General features: G+C 38.8%; 1 protein-coding gene across 1 annotated transcript in view; it reads right to left on the bottom strand.

Moving 5' to 3' along the window:
* Nucleotides 1-6,777: 6,777 nt before the first annotated feature.
* Nucleotides 6,778-16,236, bottom strand: part of LOC139449763 (fibropellin-1-like) — a 51,963-nt gene continuing 42,504 nt past the window's right edge. The window contains exons 10-20 of the mRNA XM_071231291.1: nucleotides 15,494-15,607; nucleotides 14,979-15,089; nucleotides 13,958-14,071; nucleotides 13,712-13,825; nucleotides 12,809-12,919; nucleotides 12,089-12,199; nucleotides 11,372-11,485; nucleotides 10,545-10,655; nucleotides 9,899-10,012; nucleotides 9,441-9,554; nucleotides 6,778-8,877 (exon numbers count right to left, since the gene is read on the bottom strand). Of these exons, the coding sequence (XP_071087392.1) occupies nucleotides 8,453-8,877; nucleotides 9,441-9,554; nucleotides 9,899-10,012; nucleotides 10,545-10,655; nucleotides 11,372-11,485; nucleotides 12,089-12,199; nucleotides 12,809-12,919; nucleotides 13,712-13,825; nucleotides 13,958-14,071; nucleotides 14,979-15,089; nucleotides 15,494-15,607 (1,553 nt within the window). The 3' untranslated portion in view covers nucleotides 6,778-8,452. The remainder of the gene's footprint in view (nucleotides 8,878-9,440; nucleotides 9,555-9,898; nucleotides 10,013-10,544; nucleotides 10,656-11,371; nucleotides 11,486-12,088; nucleotides 12,200-12,808; nucleotides 12,920-13,711; nucleotides 13,826-13,957; nucleotides 14,072-14,978; nucleotides 15,090-15,493; nucleotides 15,608-16,236) is intronic.

The raw sequence follows: 16,236 nt of genomic DNA on the forward strand, positions 1-16,236 counted from the left end.
TCCTTGGACAATAGAAATGAAATGCGTTGTAAATAAACAACTCGATTCTTATAATGACTTTCGATCAAACTGTCTTCGGGAATTAAATTTAATGCTAAAGTGCTTGTAAAATAAAGTTTAACTTTCTCGCCAGGAGAGACTAGATATCCAATTATAGTATAGGCTCAGGCAGGAATCTACATATTTATGTAGCAATTCTCTATCCATTTAAACTGTATGGTTAACAATTGTGCGTTCTGATGATGTGAGTTATGTAGTTATCTACTACCTTTTTACACAGACAATAAGTCGGACACACACACACACACACACACACACACACACACACACACACACACACACACACACACACACACACACACACACACACACACACACACACACACACACACAAACACACACAATTCTGACAAAACTATACTTAAGATATACATAACATATAACAATGATAGCTGATTTAATATATGTTATAGATAATCATAGTAATGCATTTTATATTGTTATCAACCTTAACTATGTGGCCACACTAATTATTATGTCTCTCCATATGTATAGTTTACACAAGTAAACATATCAACTGTGGTAACGTCACATTATTATTGTTAAAAGCGACGTGAAACCATTCTCACTCACTCACTCACAGCGGTGTTTATCAAATTACTATATGCAAGTACAAATATTTGTAGATTTGCACAAGACAAGAAACACAATTCAAGATAAACATACATCAAATGTCAAAAAGAACATTTACGGAAAACCTTATGACACACTGTAACATCATATACTACCGAAAACAAGTAAAAGAACACCAACAATTACAAGATTGTATTTTTGCAAAACAATCAGCCATGACTAATTAACCATAGTCTTCTTAACTTCTTTTGAAAAGTATATATTTAGATTTTAACCTGATTTATTTAGAGCGTATTGCCATGATCTGTCACGCGCTTTCGGCGTGATGGTCATATACAACTGAATAGGGCCATGAATAAATCAATTACATTTTACGCAAAAATCTGTGGATTGTTTTAAAATCACCTCATCTCTACAGTTAAATTATGTTTTAAGTAAATAGTGAGAAAAGTTCAACATTACCCCCCAAATGCAGCAGATATCACATGCGGCCCCTATAGTGGTCAAGAGGGGATACTGCTTAACCGCGAGAAAGCGAGAAAGCGATAAAGCGATAAAGCGATAGAGCGAGAAGCGATAGAGCGATAAAGCGAGAAAGCAGATATAGCGAGAAAGCGATAGAGCGAGAAAGCGATGTCCCTTCTCGGCCACCATAAATATATTATGAGGTGCATATGCACAAAAGTTTCAATATTATGATGTATTTCTGCTAAACTATTTCTGCATCGATAATGAAATAAGCCAAGAAATATAACTGCAGATTATTTAATATGCCTGGTCGGAAGGCGGGGAGATAATGTGATCAGTTTAATTTTGAAGAACCGGTAGTCTTATTTTGGATGCTTATAAACCAAAACTAAAAACGAAACAAGCGATTTAGTCACGTCGCTTTCTCCAAATGTCAATCCTGAAATGTTAATCTTGCTTCAGAAATATAGTCAATATGGTAAACATTGACGCTAGGTTATTACATTGGGTGGATCCTTGCTAACACAGACAGGACGCAACATCACTTGCTTCACTTACTTGTTACCAGGACAGGGAACCAATCTACCCCTATGCCACTGTTATATGTCTTTTGTAAATATTTTACGTGTTTTTTAAGAACCCTTTCACATGACAGTATAAACAACACTGGAACAGAAATCAGAATAAAACGAGAAGATAAAGTTAAATATGTAGTTGTTGAATACTATGAAGTCCTACAACAGTATGTCTCATCATCGCTTAAATTCATTGTGCAGGACAAAGAACGCACTATAAGATATTGAACGGGGAGAAAACGTGAACATTATTCAAGGGTATGTATTGATTACATTGTGTTGTGCCGATACACGAAGTGCAAACGGGCCTGGTTTATTGCAATAATAGACACATTTTACATTAAAAACATTGACGACGGCACCTTGGTGATGCCTGAATTTATATATACAAACATTTGTTGAGTCATGCAACGAACAAACACAATTCTGTGAGGGGCGGGCGCAACCGGTACCGAGGGACTTGCTTACCCTTAAGAACACCTGGTCCCATCACTTATTTTCAGTGATCCATCCACACCATTTGTACCGCTATTGGGCCTTTTATCTGGCGCTGACGTTACATTTTGCCTAGCTGAGGTGCATACAGTGCCATTGATTCAAATGTATGTGCGCCATGAAATAAGTATGCTAGAGCAGGAGCGTCAGCTGTACGATGAAATCCTAAATCGAAATGGTAATTTGAAATACGATCAGGTGAGCGTATACCTATTGGAAAATCAAACTTAATCAATATTTGCGATTATCCTGAAATTTATCGGGCGTAACAACGTCTAAGTTAAATTATCGACTTGCACCTGTTAATTCGATTGCTACCCGACCATTATATTGACGTGCATGCAATCTATATGTAATCGTTTTCCACTCAGTTTTAGTGGTATTTCCCACGAGAAGTCCTGAACCTTTGCAAGTGAGGCGAGGTGTTGCGTTTCAATTTATTGCACTTGCCACTTTCATGCATGTTTGTATTACCGGTTTTATTATCAGCCATTGGTTTATCCCCTTGATGCCGGCCTTGAGGCACACAGTAACCCATATTTTAACTTCTTTGGGTTGAACGCGGCCTGAGTGAGTGAGTGAGCAGAATTCCAGCACTATAACGGCAGGGGAACCAGAAATGGGCTTCAACATTGTACCCATGAGAGGAGTCGAACCCGGGTCTTCGGCGTGACGAGCGAACGCTTTCACCACCAGGCTACCCCACCGCCCGGTGCTGACAGAAGACAACCATCGACTTTTGTCTGCTCTAACAGGAGACGCTCTATCCACTGTACAACGATGGTGCTCTTATTGCACCATTCATATCAAACAAATAGCTTTCTATAATCTACCACTGACTAAGTGATAAATCCTAGAATTGATTTAAAATGTTACTTATATCAACAGTTCCTTTTGCAATTAATCTGATTTGTATAATTTTGCTAACAAAACCAGATTGTCAATATGGATAACAGTCAATAAAGTTTGAAACAAAAGCTCCGTCCATATTTTACTCCATATAAATGCCTTTGCATCTGTTTGCCTCAGGCGGGATACGCTCACCTTCTCTGGTATTTGATATTGATTCATACACACCTGCTGGTCAAAAGAAACTTTACCACTTTAAAATTGAATTTGGATAAAAAATTAAAAAAACACAAGTTTAAGCTAAAACAATGCGAAACACATCGTCCACACATAAGAATGCTCTATGCAGATTGTAATTGTGGTTCCTTTTTTGGTAAGGAATGCGAAAAAGTGAAAAAGATGTGCCACTCGGGTAGCCGAAACTACATGTGCAATACGGACGTCATGTCAGACACCCACACTGGTGAAAAAACCATCACAGAAATACCACAGGCCTTACAGAGGACAGTTATTGAAAGCCCAGAGAGAAAGAAATGGGCCCGGTCCGGACGTCGTTGGACGTGACTGGAACAGGGTCTTCTTCACTAATGAAAGCCGGTTCTTTCTGTGAGATGATGGAAGACAGCGTGTTTACCACCGAATTCGAAGGTGAAAACGAACAGCGTCATGTTGCGTTCAGGAGTAGGTGTCGTATGGTGGAAGGGATGTTATGGTGTGGGGAGGAATTTGTGAGCAGGATAGAACACCACTGGTCATCGTTAACGGAAATAAACCATTGTTCTACCTTTTCTACAACTTACACCTGTCTCGCGGTGTCATTAATCATCAGGACGACGCCAGACCCCATACAGCCTGAATCGTACACAACGTCAACGTGATGCCGTGATTTCCCAGACATGCCATTAAATTACATCAATCATCATATCCTAAATCATCAGACATGATTTTTGTATTTGTTGTAAAGTTTTACTAAGGACTTGAATATTCTAACCCTGATAATTAACTTTTCAGCAAGATTACTTTCGCGCTCGATGAAATCTGCACAGACAGAACATGCACGAGTGTACCTCAAAAGTTGTGAAATACCAATGGATAACAAAGGAACGAGCTGCTGAAACATATTAGTCAACATGAAGGGAAAGGTGGCTACTCGAAACTTGAAGTCATCGCGACCTAGATATGAAACAGATGAGGCGGTTAAACTGGTCTTCTTTATTTCTAGCTCAGACAGGTAAATCAGTGGAGTGAGTGAGTGAGGTTTCACGCCGCTTTTAGCAATATTCCAGCAATATTACGGCGGTAAATCAGTGGAAGGGAATTAGCTATTTGACCATCATTGAACGATATCGGATCAACCCTATACCCAAAGCTTAAGTTAAAAACCTGTCCCAATCCCCTTTTTTCGATTTTGCCAATAAGAGCAGATATTATGAGTCGTATGCATAAGAATCAGATAAGCAGGCAGTGTTTGTTATCAAATATATTTGTATCATAACATGAACCCCCAAAGAGTGTCGATGTCGATGTCTGAAAGCCAAAATTATATACATCATGCATCGGATCTCGGTGCCTGATTGGCCAAATGCCGCTTTGTAAAAATCAATACAGGTCAGCTGCTTGTCACGACAGAAAAGGCCTGCACGGCACTGCACTGTGTAACCTCATTGTGTGGTGCGTAGCACTTTATAAAGTCAATTATGGTACGCCGTTGCAGGTACGAAATCACAGGAGATTTCTAAAGCAGTTATCCATTTGCACTTACAACCATCAAAACCGAGCGTTTTGTAAGCGGACGCAACTTGGAAAAGTGCCAATCCTGGCCTGAAGGTAACTTGAGGTGTTGTCACGTGCAATCGATTTATAATGTGAATGAAGCGTCCGGCAAATCCAATAAAATGTATCTGCGGGTGATGTCAGCATATCATTATGACCTTTTTTATGAATCTCTTCCTCTCTTGGGAGTACATATCACAAAACCAATGAGTTCACAGTTCGTGTTTCTGTGCAGATGCAGGTGGACGCTTAGAGTCTTATTTAGAAAGTCTAAATACCGTTTCACAGTTGTGTGTATAGGAATGAAGCAATAACAACACGTGTAATAGTATTTTCTGTAACGATCTCATGTCCAAAGAGCAGACATTCCCATTTTGTTTGCTTCCACAGAATGGCATGCAGCTGGAGAATGTCGTTCATACCTTATCCAGTGGAAAAAATACCATCGTAGAATGTAGCTGCCAAATATATATATTGCTTTAATGAAAATATAATTGTGTTCTACTTTCGAACGGAAAATAGAAAATGTACATGAAGATAGAGGCAAAAAGGATACCGATAATAATAAATAACAACCATATAATTATCAACTCCCTGGGGAGTATACCACCCAAATTGCCTGAGAGGCGCTGAGGGTTAACAGTCACATTATTATCTCATCATACTGGTTGCCCATTTACTTCTGAGTGAACAGGGGCACATTTCGAACAAAGTCACCTGCAACATGTGCTACATGTGCTTCAGGGTTGGGCAGGACCGAAGCCCTAGAACTCCCAGGTGAGGTACACAGGACCACGTGCCACCACAGATATGCATATGGTAATTTTAAATGAAAAGATACATGTAACTGATATGGTACTCTCAAATTACATTCATGTCATGTCGTGCACAGATCTTATTCAGAATCGATTTCTCCAAATTTCTAAACATGCTTTCCATCAGGATTTGCCAACTATGGCTACTACTTCGGATGTGATCGGCATATTTATTATCAGCAAGAAATATTTTTATGAATCACTGATTTTTTTTTTAACAATTGAGGAGGAAATGGATAATGAAGGGTTCTATTCATTAGTGCTTTTGTAGAAGCGTATTCTCAAAAAGAATAACCTCTGTGGCAACATATAGCAATGCAGAGTATATAAACATATAACAGTGAGGTAATGAGTGATAGCCTCTTTTAGGCAAGGCCTCTTCAATTAAGTGATACAAGGTACTGTCATGGCATTATTAAAACAAAGCTCTCTGCTATGGGGTAAATGTGTATCTAACTACACAACAAAACACATCGACAGGTAACATACTGGCAGATGAAAAAAAAAATTCTGAAAACTTGTTCTGTGTACAATTCCCCTGAGACAATGAGGATCTATTGAAAAGGAGTTGTTGATGACAATGTTGATAGTAAATGCCTGCAAAACATATACGTCTTGTTTCGAAAGATAATTAAAGTACATCAGTACAATAATAATATAATAGCAGTACAATAACTTAGAATCAGCGCACACTTACAAGTGGTGTTTTGGTTTATAAAGTTTATTACTGGTTGATTCAGTGTGACAAGTATTGCTGAAAGATAGCGTGCAATTATTGCTTCTGACAAGATTCTGATATTCAAGCAAATGCTCAATGAATTGTGTATGTATATATAATTGCATATAATACTTACAATATTTGATATGGCAAGTTTCAGTCACTTTTGTCTTTAGTGAAGTCTATATACAAACAAGTACGGCAAAAAAATAACAAATATGCATGATCACCTTTTACAAAATATGAAGAATCTTTTGAGTAGAATGCATTGTATGTATTTCTTTCATCAGATACTATAAGAACGTACGGATTTGGTATTTTGCAATTAAAATTGACGCTGGTTGCCCCCATTGGTACACATATTTCGGGAAATCATAGCATATAAAATTAGTATATAAAGTGTAGTACTAGATTAAACTACCATTGTTAATTGTGGGGATACATGTATATGTAAATTACTATTTACAAAAGTTGGTGATGTACAGTGCGTGAGCATAGTTTTACGCCGCTTTCAGCAAAATTCCAGCAATATCGCGGCGGGGGACACCAGAAGTGGGCTTCACACATTGTACCCATGTCGGGAATCAAACCCGGGTCTTCGACGTGACGAGCGAACGCTTTAACCACTAGGCTACCCGACCGCCCCTGGTGATGTACAGAAATTAGTACAAGACAAATGCCGTGGCAACATAATCTATGGAGGAAAAGAAAGCATACACTTGAAATTTGGATTCGACCAAAAACGTCCTCGCGTATCAAAACGTTACAAGGATGAAAACAGTCACCGAAACACTGCACTCCAAAACAGAACTATGATTCCCCCACCAAATACATTATCATTGAATAACCATCTCTTGTTTGTTTCATTGTAGTCAAACATGGGTGTATACTTTCTTTTGCCCGGCAGTGTATCAATGCCCCATCATCAGAAGTCTTTTCACAGATATGTGTATGTCTGAACAACTAAAACAAACGTAAACAAGGTCGACAAAGAGTCACATATGCATAGGTTGCCAAAACAATTAATGTTTGAATTTTATCGGCTTTGCTTCACAGTTTACAACCAATCTAACGAGAGCGACTAGTCTTGTGATATGTAACTTGAGGAGCAGGTGGAAAAAATTCACTGGACGGGAATTGTCTATTTGATGGTTATTGAACCATATGATTTTGTTTGTTTGTTTTTTTAACGCCGCACTCAGCAATATTCCAGCTCTGTGACGGCGGTCTGTAAATAATCGAGTCTGATTGATCATGAGCATCGACCCACGCAATGTGGATACGATGACATGCCTCAAACAAGTCAGCGAGCCTGACCAATTATTGAAGAGTGGATATAAATCAGAGGCAAATAGGACATAACAACAATATAATCATTAACTCGTTGGGGAGTATACAACGCAAATTGCCCGTGAGGCGCTAAGGGTTGACAGTCATATTGTCATCTTATCCTATAGAGTACCCATTAACTTCTAGGTGAACAGAGGCATATTTCGAACAAAGTCACAGGACCGAAGCCCTGGAACTCCCAGGAGTTAACTTCACCTGATTTGTGACCTGAGAGGTACACGGGACCACGTGCCACCACAGATATGCATATTGTAATTTTAAATGAAAAGACACATGTCATTGATATGGTACTCTCAAATTACATTCGTGGCATGTCAATGATTGAAGAATGGATACAACAAAAATCAAATGTAACCGTTTTTTCTTCGTAATCCATATCAACAAAGCCCAATGGAATTGATTCCTTCAAAGTAAGGCATATTACTTGATATATGTCGGTTTATCTGTCAACCTACGGCATAATAACATATCATTTTATCTTTTATCCTTGTTCCAGGGTCCACTGGTGGCTTTGTCGTCTGAGGCTCCGCAATTCTCTTTGCAGGGTTGCGTTCTTTGGATACGCCAGTAACCTATGATCGTGGATCCAAATCCCGATTTTCCCGATAATGTTTCTAGGTCATCACACATACCCGTGCTCGTGTGTTCCACCAAAGTGGTAATGATAAAGGTCTGGGACCTGCGTCACTTCTGGATTTCCTCTCACATTTTGCAGACACGTCGTGATATAACTGTAATACTGTTCAAAACGGCGTCACTCACTATTTGTTCCTTTCTTATTCTGATTTTGTATTTTTCTTGCTTTCAAGATCTTTTGCCGCAACCTTTTTCGCAGTAAGAAATTGAACGATTCTGAGACCATCCATAAAAAGGAAAAATCCAAACGCTGCAATGAGACACGTTATTCCACTGAAGCCGATCCCAGTTGAAGAGGGCCTTTCATCCGGTACGCTTATCTTTTTCCGTATTGTGCTGGACAGTTTGGACTTGTCCAGGAGTAGCCATGACTTTAGCCATGCAATTTTCACGGCTAAATCCTGGTCTGTCAAGTTACTATTGAGATAGCAAGGACATCCGCATTCAAGTATCAACTCGCAGAGCAAGCCTCCGAAGTTGGAAGGACAGAGGCATTCAAATGCGTTGATCTGATCACTGCACGTGCCGTCATTTGTGCATGGACTTGAGGCACATTCATCGATGTCTAAAATGAAGCAGAGGACATATTGTAGTTATGTTGAACTGATTTGTTTGTTTGTTTGTTGTTTAACGCCGCACTCACCAATATTCTAGCTATATGACGGCGGTCTGTAAATAATCGAGTCTGTGCCAGACAATCCAGTAATTATTATCATGAGTATCGATCCACGCAATTGGGATCGATGACATGCATCAACCAAGTCAGCGAGCGTGACCACCCGATCCCGTTAGTCGCCTCTTACGACAAGCATAGTCGCCTTTTACGGCAAGCATAGGTTGCTGATCTTGTTGAACTGAATACAAACACGGTACGTTAATGCAATATACCGAGCCGTAAATGACACGATGTTGGTGAAAACATTATTCAATAAAGTGATAATCAAATATAATTTAAAAAATACATTATGTTTCCCAAACCCTTTTTCTCCTTAAGTTGCATGACCTGAAAAACATATATATCAGCGCTTTCTTTTAAATATGGTCAGCCTTTAAATTGTCATTTTTTGAACTTTCTAGATGGATATTACTATTGTTTAGACAATGAATCAATGAAATGAATGATAGTACCTGTCTCACAGTTGACCCCCGTAATACCAGCCTGGCAGGAGCAGTTGTAACCAGCAGCTGTCTGAGTGCAGGTCCCGTTGTACTGACAGGGATTCGATGCACAGGGGTCCCCTCCTAGGAAGCAAACGGAGGTACATGTGAGAATATGTCAATTACAAATGTAATATCCAGCTCTGAAAACACACACACACACACACACACACACACACACACACACACGAACACACACGCGCACACCAATGATATTACCAATATGTATGTGTTTGCACGTCGCTATGTAAGTGCAATAATCTTGAACGCGACGTTAAACCCCATTTACCCCACCTCCTCATAATATGTTCACATACAAGTACACATACAATCAACGCATGTCTTAACTTACATTGTAGATACTGAGAGAAGATACGAATAAAAATCTAGTTGCAGTGTACGTAAACTGAACATAGAAGGACTTATACCTATTTCACAGTTCGTTCCGTTGATGCCATCAGGACAAGTACATGTGTACCCATTTACTGCGTCTGTGCAATTCCCGTCGTTGAGGCATGGGCTGGTTGCACAGTCATCAATGTCTGGAATGTATACAATGCAGTGTTGAAAACGCTTGAAAATTGGAGTTGACCAAACAAATACAAACGTTATCAAAAGTTTGAAAACGAAAATTTAAGTTCCAAAACACAGCAATGATAGCCACACCAAACACATCACCATCGAATAGCCATTTCTTGTTTGTTTAATTTTTATCTAACATTTAACATGCTTACTTTCTTTTACCCGTCAGTTTATGTGTATTTACAGTGACGATATGCCCTACTATATAAGATAATGGTAAGTGCTCTAAAGCGATTAACTATTTAAGGTGCAATGATCCATTGCTCGAAACCCAATTATAACCTTTGATCTCTATTACCTTTTCTGAGTGCGAAGTGTTTAAACCACAGTGTTAAACGTATAAGATGTGCGTCATTTTGAACTTTCTTCCCACAACTGAAATTCTGTCCACAGAGTGGTGTTAACCCTCGTTTATTTCTTGAAACTATCCTCGCTACAAAATGATTTAACGTTGGTCTATATTTGTGTATGTACATCATGATTAACTCTCACCTGTACTGCAGTTGCTTCCCTCATATCCAGCATTACACTGGCATGTGAACATGTTTATACCATCAACACACACGCCATGGTTACACGATGTGCCAGCACATTCATCTATATCTGCAATTAAACAAATGCGTCGTCATTCATGATTGTCATACTGACCCATCAATCATTAAAGAAGATTTATTGGACATTGCGTTACTTGAATCAATACACTTAAGAGTTGGTAGAATTAGTTCTTTTTTATTGTTTGTTGTATAACGCTGCATTCAGCAATATTCCAACTATATGACGGCGACCTGTAAATAATAGAGTCAGGAACAGACAATCCAGTGACTGACGTCATGAGCATTGATCAATGCAACTGGGATACGATGACATGCAGCATCAACCAAGTCAGCGAAGCCCCCCGATCCCATTATTTGTCTCCTACGACAAGCACAGGAAAAATTCTAACCGGGATCTTAACGTAGGGAGACTTGCATGGGTTGCTGAAGACCAGTTATAACTCGGAACTTCAAGGGGGAGACAAGCATGGTTGCTGAAGACTTATTCTAACCCGGATCTTCACGTGGGGAGACTTGCATGGGTTGCTGAAGACCAATTCTAACCCGGATCTTCGCGTGGGGAGACAAGCATGAGTTGCTGAAGACAAGTTATAACTCGGATCTTCACGTGGGGAGACTAGCTTGGGTTGCTAAAGACCAATTCTAACCCAGATCTTGAAAGGTAGGTAGAATTGCACAACTACAAGGCTGTCATATACAGTTCAGAGAGGCCAAGGTACTATCTAACATATTGTGTTAACTAAACGTGTAACAGTTAAAACCTACCGGTGAGGCAATCAGTCCCAGCGTATCCATCTATACACGTGCAGGTGTAGGAGTTAACAGCGTCAAAACACGTGCCATTATTCTGACATGGGCTCCCACTGCAGTCGTCGATGTCTATAATATGCAATGATATATACAGTGTAGCTTCACAATCATTTCCTTTCGCAGGTTACAAAATGAGGAATGCCATTCACATGGACATGTGCCAGATCGCGTAAATTCAAACTTTCAACAATGTATTCAACAGACAACATCAGAGTAGATAAATTTTGTGTGTCTTTTACAAAAGAAAAGAATAATTAAAATGTTGTTTCAAACTATATCATTTGTATAGGTCTGTTGCGTGTGACAAGAACTGACTTTTCATTACGTTTCTTGTCAACACAGGATGCACACGCCAGTGTTCTTTCAGTAACCTTTGGAGACTGACATACTTCTGAACCGGAGAACCTACTATCCTTAACTACGATTAATGCCAGATTATAGAGGTTCTATTAAGTATATAACCAACTGTACGACAGTTAATAAATGAGCATCCATGTTCTATTAATTGGAAAACTAATTTTTCGAGAAAGGTTATTTGCAGAGATCCCGATTTTCAAACGTCAAAGATAGCCTCGACGTTTTTATCAAGAGTTTTTGCATTATATCATTTTTAGATGACTTTACTTTTAATATTGTTCTATGTGGAAATATTTGGGCATTTTGGTTTCTCACCCACGGCACAAAAGGATCCAGTGAAGCCAGCATCACAGTTACAGCTGAAGGCGTTGTATTGGTTCACACAAATGCCGTTCATACAGGGGTTACTGCTGCATTCGTCGATATCTGGGGATAAATAATAAACATTTCCTCAAAACTGGTTATGGAAATAGAATGTATATTATTTGTTACTAAATGTAACCTTCTCAAACCATTGTATAACCCTTAGACGCAGGCGTCTTGTGTATGTTGAGGGTTCCGGAAAAGAAGTCTCAAGATGAAACAAATCAAATTAGACCAAATTAAAATCTTCCCTTCAACGCAACGCTGAATACTTGATTTGATTGGTCAATCACAATTAAAACGCTCTGATTGAAACAGCCGATTTGACGGACGCAACACCGCGGAAGCTAATATTTCTAAAATAGTACTTCTTTCACAATCATTGTCGGTAGGCATTTGTATTTTAATTATATGTACAAATATAGCCTACAACCTGCCAGTGTGCGGTAACTACAAAATTCAAAGGATGTGTGCAATACATTTCGTACAGAAAACACGATAGAAATCTACAAAGAGAATGCATTTCAAGTTTTGAGGACAACAACGAGTTTGCTATTTGGCGACTGTGTACGACTGTGACGTCATATCTTTTGCCTCACAATGAGCGTTATAACGTCATAATAGTGACGTGCCGTGTAGAACGTGTTTTCTTTAGGGGTGTCCCAAACTCACCAATGTCACAATTCTGCCCCTCATAGCCCGGTATACAGGTACAGTTGTAGGCGTTGAAGAAGTCGTTGCAGCTGCCGTTCACACATGGATTGCTCAAACATTCGTCAATTTCTGTAAATAGTTGTACAAAATATTTATATGTTATAATTCATCAACCCGTGCAATATAAAGCACATATACTTACTTTTAAAGTGTCCAGAAACAGCTTAGAAAACACTTGGACACGAATACTACCTTTCATCTTCAAAAGTAAAATATTGGATTATCAGGTACAGAGTGGGGGATTTGTGGAAGGGTGGGGGGAGATGTGAGGGACTTTATGCGTGTCAGTTCAATTTGGAATGGTGCTATATGTGACACTGTTCATGGTAGTTTACCATTTTGGCAGTACCTATCGGCACCACTGTCCATACATCAGGGTGAATCTACGAGAAAACTACGACAAGGCGACCCATGAAGTACGCAAGAATACCGTCAAACAATATGCCATCCACTTTTTTTTAGATGTTTTAGATCGAAATTTCTCGGTATTTAAATTACAAAGTTTATCAAAAAATCGAAATAATCGAAATTACAAAAATATAATCGAAATAACAAGAAGAAAATCGAAATTTCGATGTTTGGAAATTAACTTAATTAACCTAAAATAACGAAAAAATAATCGAAATTACAAAAATATAATCCAAGTAACGAGAAAAAACTCGAAATTTCGATTAAAATATATTCAATGATGCTACCAAAGTACCATGGTTAGGCTTTCTAGCATCCGTATCCAGGAACATATAGAAATTGTTACCACGAGCTGTGACAGAAGAAAACACCTGTTTCTGACATGTATACCGTTTGTAGGGTTAGTGAGGTTATTACATTTCTTATCTCAGGATAATAACAGTGGAATCCCACCTGTTTCACAATGAGAACCACCATACCCAGGTGTACATGAACAGTTGTAGGAGTTTATTGAATCGTTGCATGTGCCGCCATTGACACAGGGGTTTGACAGACATTCGTCTATATCTGAAATATAAACATAGTTGAATGACAAAAAGGATGAATATGTTCCATATATATTTGTGAATAGAGAAGACAGTGCAATGTATTATTTGGTCACTTGTATAACTAGATTACTTACTACAAAGCTATACTAACCGTGTTCACACAGTGTCCCATTGAATCCATTACTGCATGTACATTCAAAGGCATCCAGTAAGTCAACACACCCAGCTCCGTTCTGGCAAGGCATACTATTACATTCGTTGATTTCTGTAACATATGAAGCAAGATGTAATAAAGCGAAAGTGCATAAATTGACTTTCGTTTTTGTTTGTTTTTACGTTGTATGTACTGAAACATTGCATTTGTCAATGCATAATACTTAACTCACATACATGCCAGACTTGTATGTATTCAGTTTGGTAGGTTGTTTTTTAACGCCGTACTTAGAAATTATGCCATCTATATGACGGCGGTCTCTGACTTTGGTATACGAAGAACGCACATGAAAAAAACATGACGAATTAATTGTTAATTTAAAAATAAATTGGATTATTTGTGCATTTAGTCGGGACAAGACAATCCAGTGATTGACATCATGAGCATCAGTCTACACAACTGGAATACGATGACATGCATCAACCGAGTCAGCCAGCCTGACCACCCGATCCCGTTTGTCGCCTCCTACGCCAAGCATGGGTTGATGAAGCCCATTTCTAAACAGGATCTTCCGGGTGTTTAAAGAAAATGAAACATCCCTCGTACATTAAATTCTAAACAGAGGGGCAGTCGGGTAGCCTAGTGGTTAAAGCGTTCGCTCGTCAGGCCGAAGACCCAGGTTCGATTCCCGACATGGGTACAACGTGTGAAGCCCATTTCTGGTGTCCCCCGCCGCGATATTGCTGGAACATTGCTAAAGCGGCGTAAAACCATACTCACTCACTCACTCTAAACAGAACATCACTATGTGAAGATAGAATGATGTTTGCTGACAAGAACTTTGAAAGTTTTGTTTAGTAGCTCAGATTTCTTACAATAATAAGGAAAATTCAAAGTCGAATATTACAGGTATATATTTCGTTACACGATCAAAGCAATACGTCCCTTTGCGTACCGTAAGTGTAGATTGTGACGCGCTGTATGTGTCGTTGAATGATTTAAACGACTGGAATCTTACCAATACTGCAGTTCTGCCCTTCGTAGCCGGGATCACAGGTGCAGTTGTAGGCATTCAGTAAGTCTGCACAGCTGCCGTTCACACATGGATTGCTCAAGCATTCATTAATATCTGAAACAGTGACAGCAAAGGTTCGTAATTTAAAACCGTAAACGTTTGAAACAATTAATAGACATACCTCTTTATGTAATCACAAGACATTGTGTTTTTACGTCAGTTTATAAGTGTGAAACAGTTGGAATGGAAATGAGTACAGATAACATGAAGTTTATCATCTCAATACATCGATGAGTATATTTTTCCAAAAGAAATGTTTTGAAATGTTGGCCTAATAACAATACCCGCTTGTCCCAAATGACTAAAATACAACTAAGATTATCGTTCTTGCATATCGACGCGATGAACAAATTTAACGAATCGTTCTGTCGTTTAGTTAAGTGTATCGAACAATAACTAAACATTAGAAAAATCATCATCAATAAAAAAGCCCTTTTGAAATAAGGTAAGCATCCTACCTGATTCACAGTGAGTACCTTCGTACCCAGGGACACAGGAACAGTTGTAGGAGTTGGCTAAGTCATTGCATGTACCGCCACTGCTACATGGATTTGACACACACTCGTCGATGTCTGCAACAGTCATTATTAAACGGAAACTTCGAGACCAATAAATCATTCCGTATCTGCCTCCCTCGAAGCTATCCACAGTGCTTTACAATGTGTCCATGCAAGTGCATTAATTTCATATCACTTGAATAAAAAACCTATAACTACACCAAGTGCGTTAAATCTGTCTTCCGCTCTATCTCCGGAAACAAAACAAAATCCCTTATTGTATATATTTCTGGTAATAAAATCGTTCCTGTGCATGTTTTACCTGAGCATATTCACTTCAAATCCCAACATTCATAACATCACTGTTCTACTACTTTTGGAAACTGATTGGGATTGTTGCAGTTGGTAAGTAAATAAGAAAACATGCAACTTTATTGATAACAACTTCTGGTTTATTGCATATAGCTACGTTTTGAGTTTTGATGTAGATTCTTACAACGTTATCAAGCTGGTACGTAAGTAACTCAATAAGTATATAAGTAATGAGAGGTGTATATACATTATAAGTTGTAGCAGAATCACTCAGGGTACATGGGGTTTTTATGCGTTCCGCGTTAGGTTTTAAACCACTTAATGGATTGTTGGCTCATTTAAGTGACAAGGTTTCTCTTACGTCCGTTTCTTAGAAAGTTGATTTTGTCTCC

This window comes from Haliotis cracherodii, unplaced genomic scaffold (genome assembly GCF_022045235.1).
Source record: "Haliotis cracherodii isolate W230 unplaced genomic scaffold, xgHalCrac1.p SCAF_8, whole genome shotgun sequence".
Classification (NCBI taxonomy): domain Eukaryota; kingdom Metazoa; phylum Mollusca; class Gastropoda; order Lepetellida; family Haliotidae; genus Haliotis; species Haliotis cracherodii.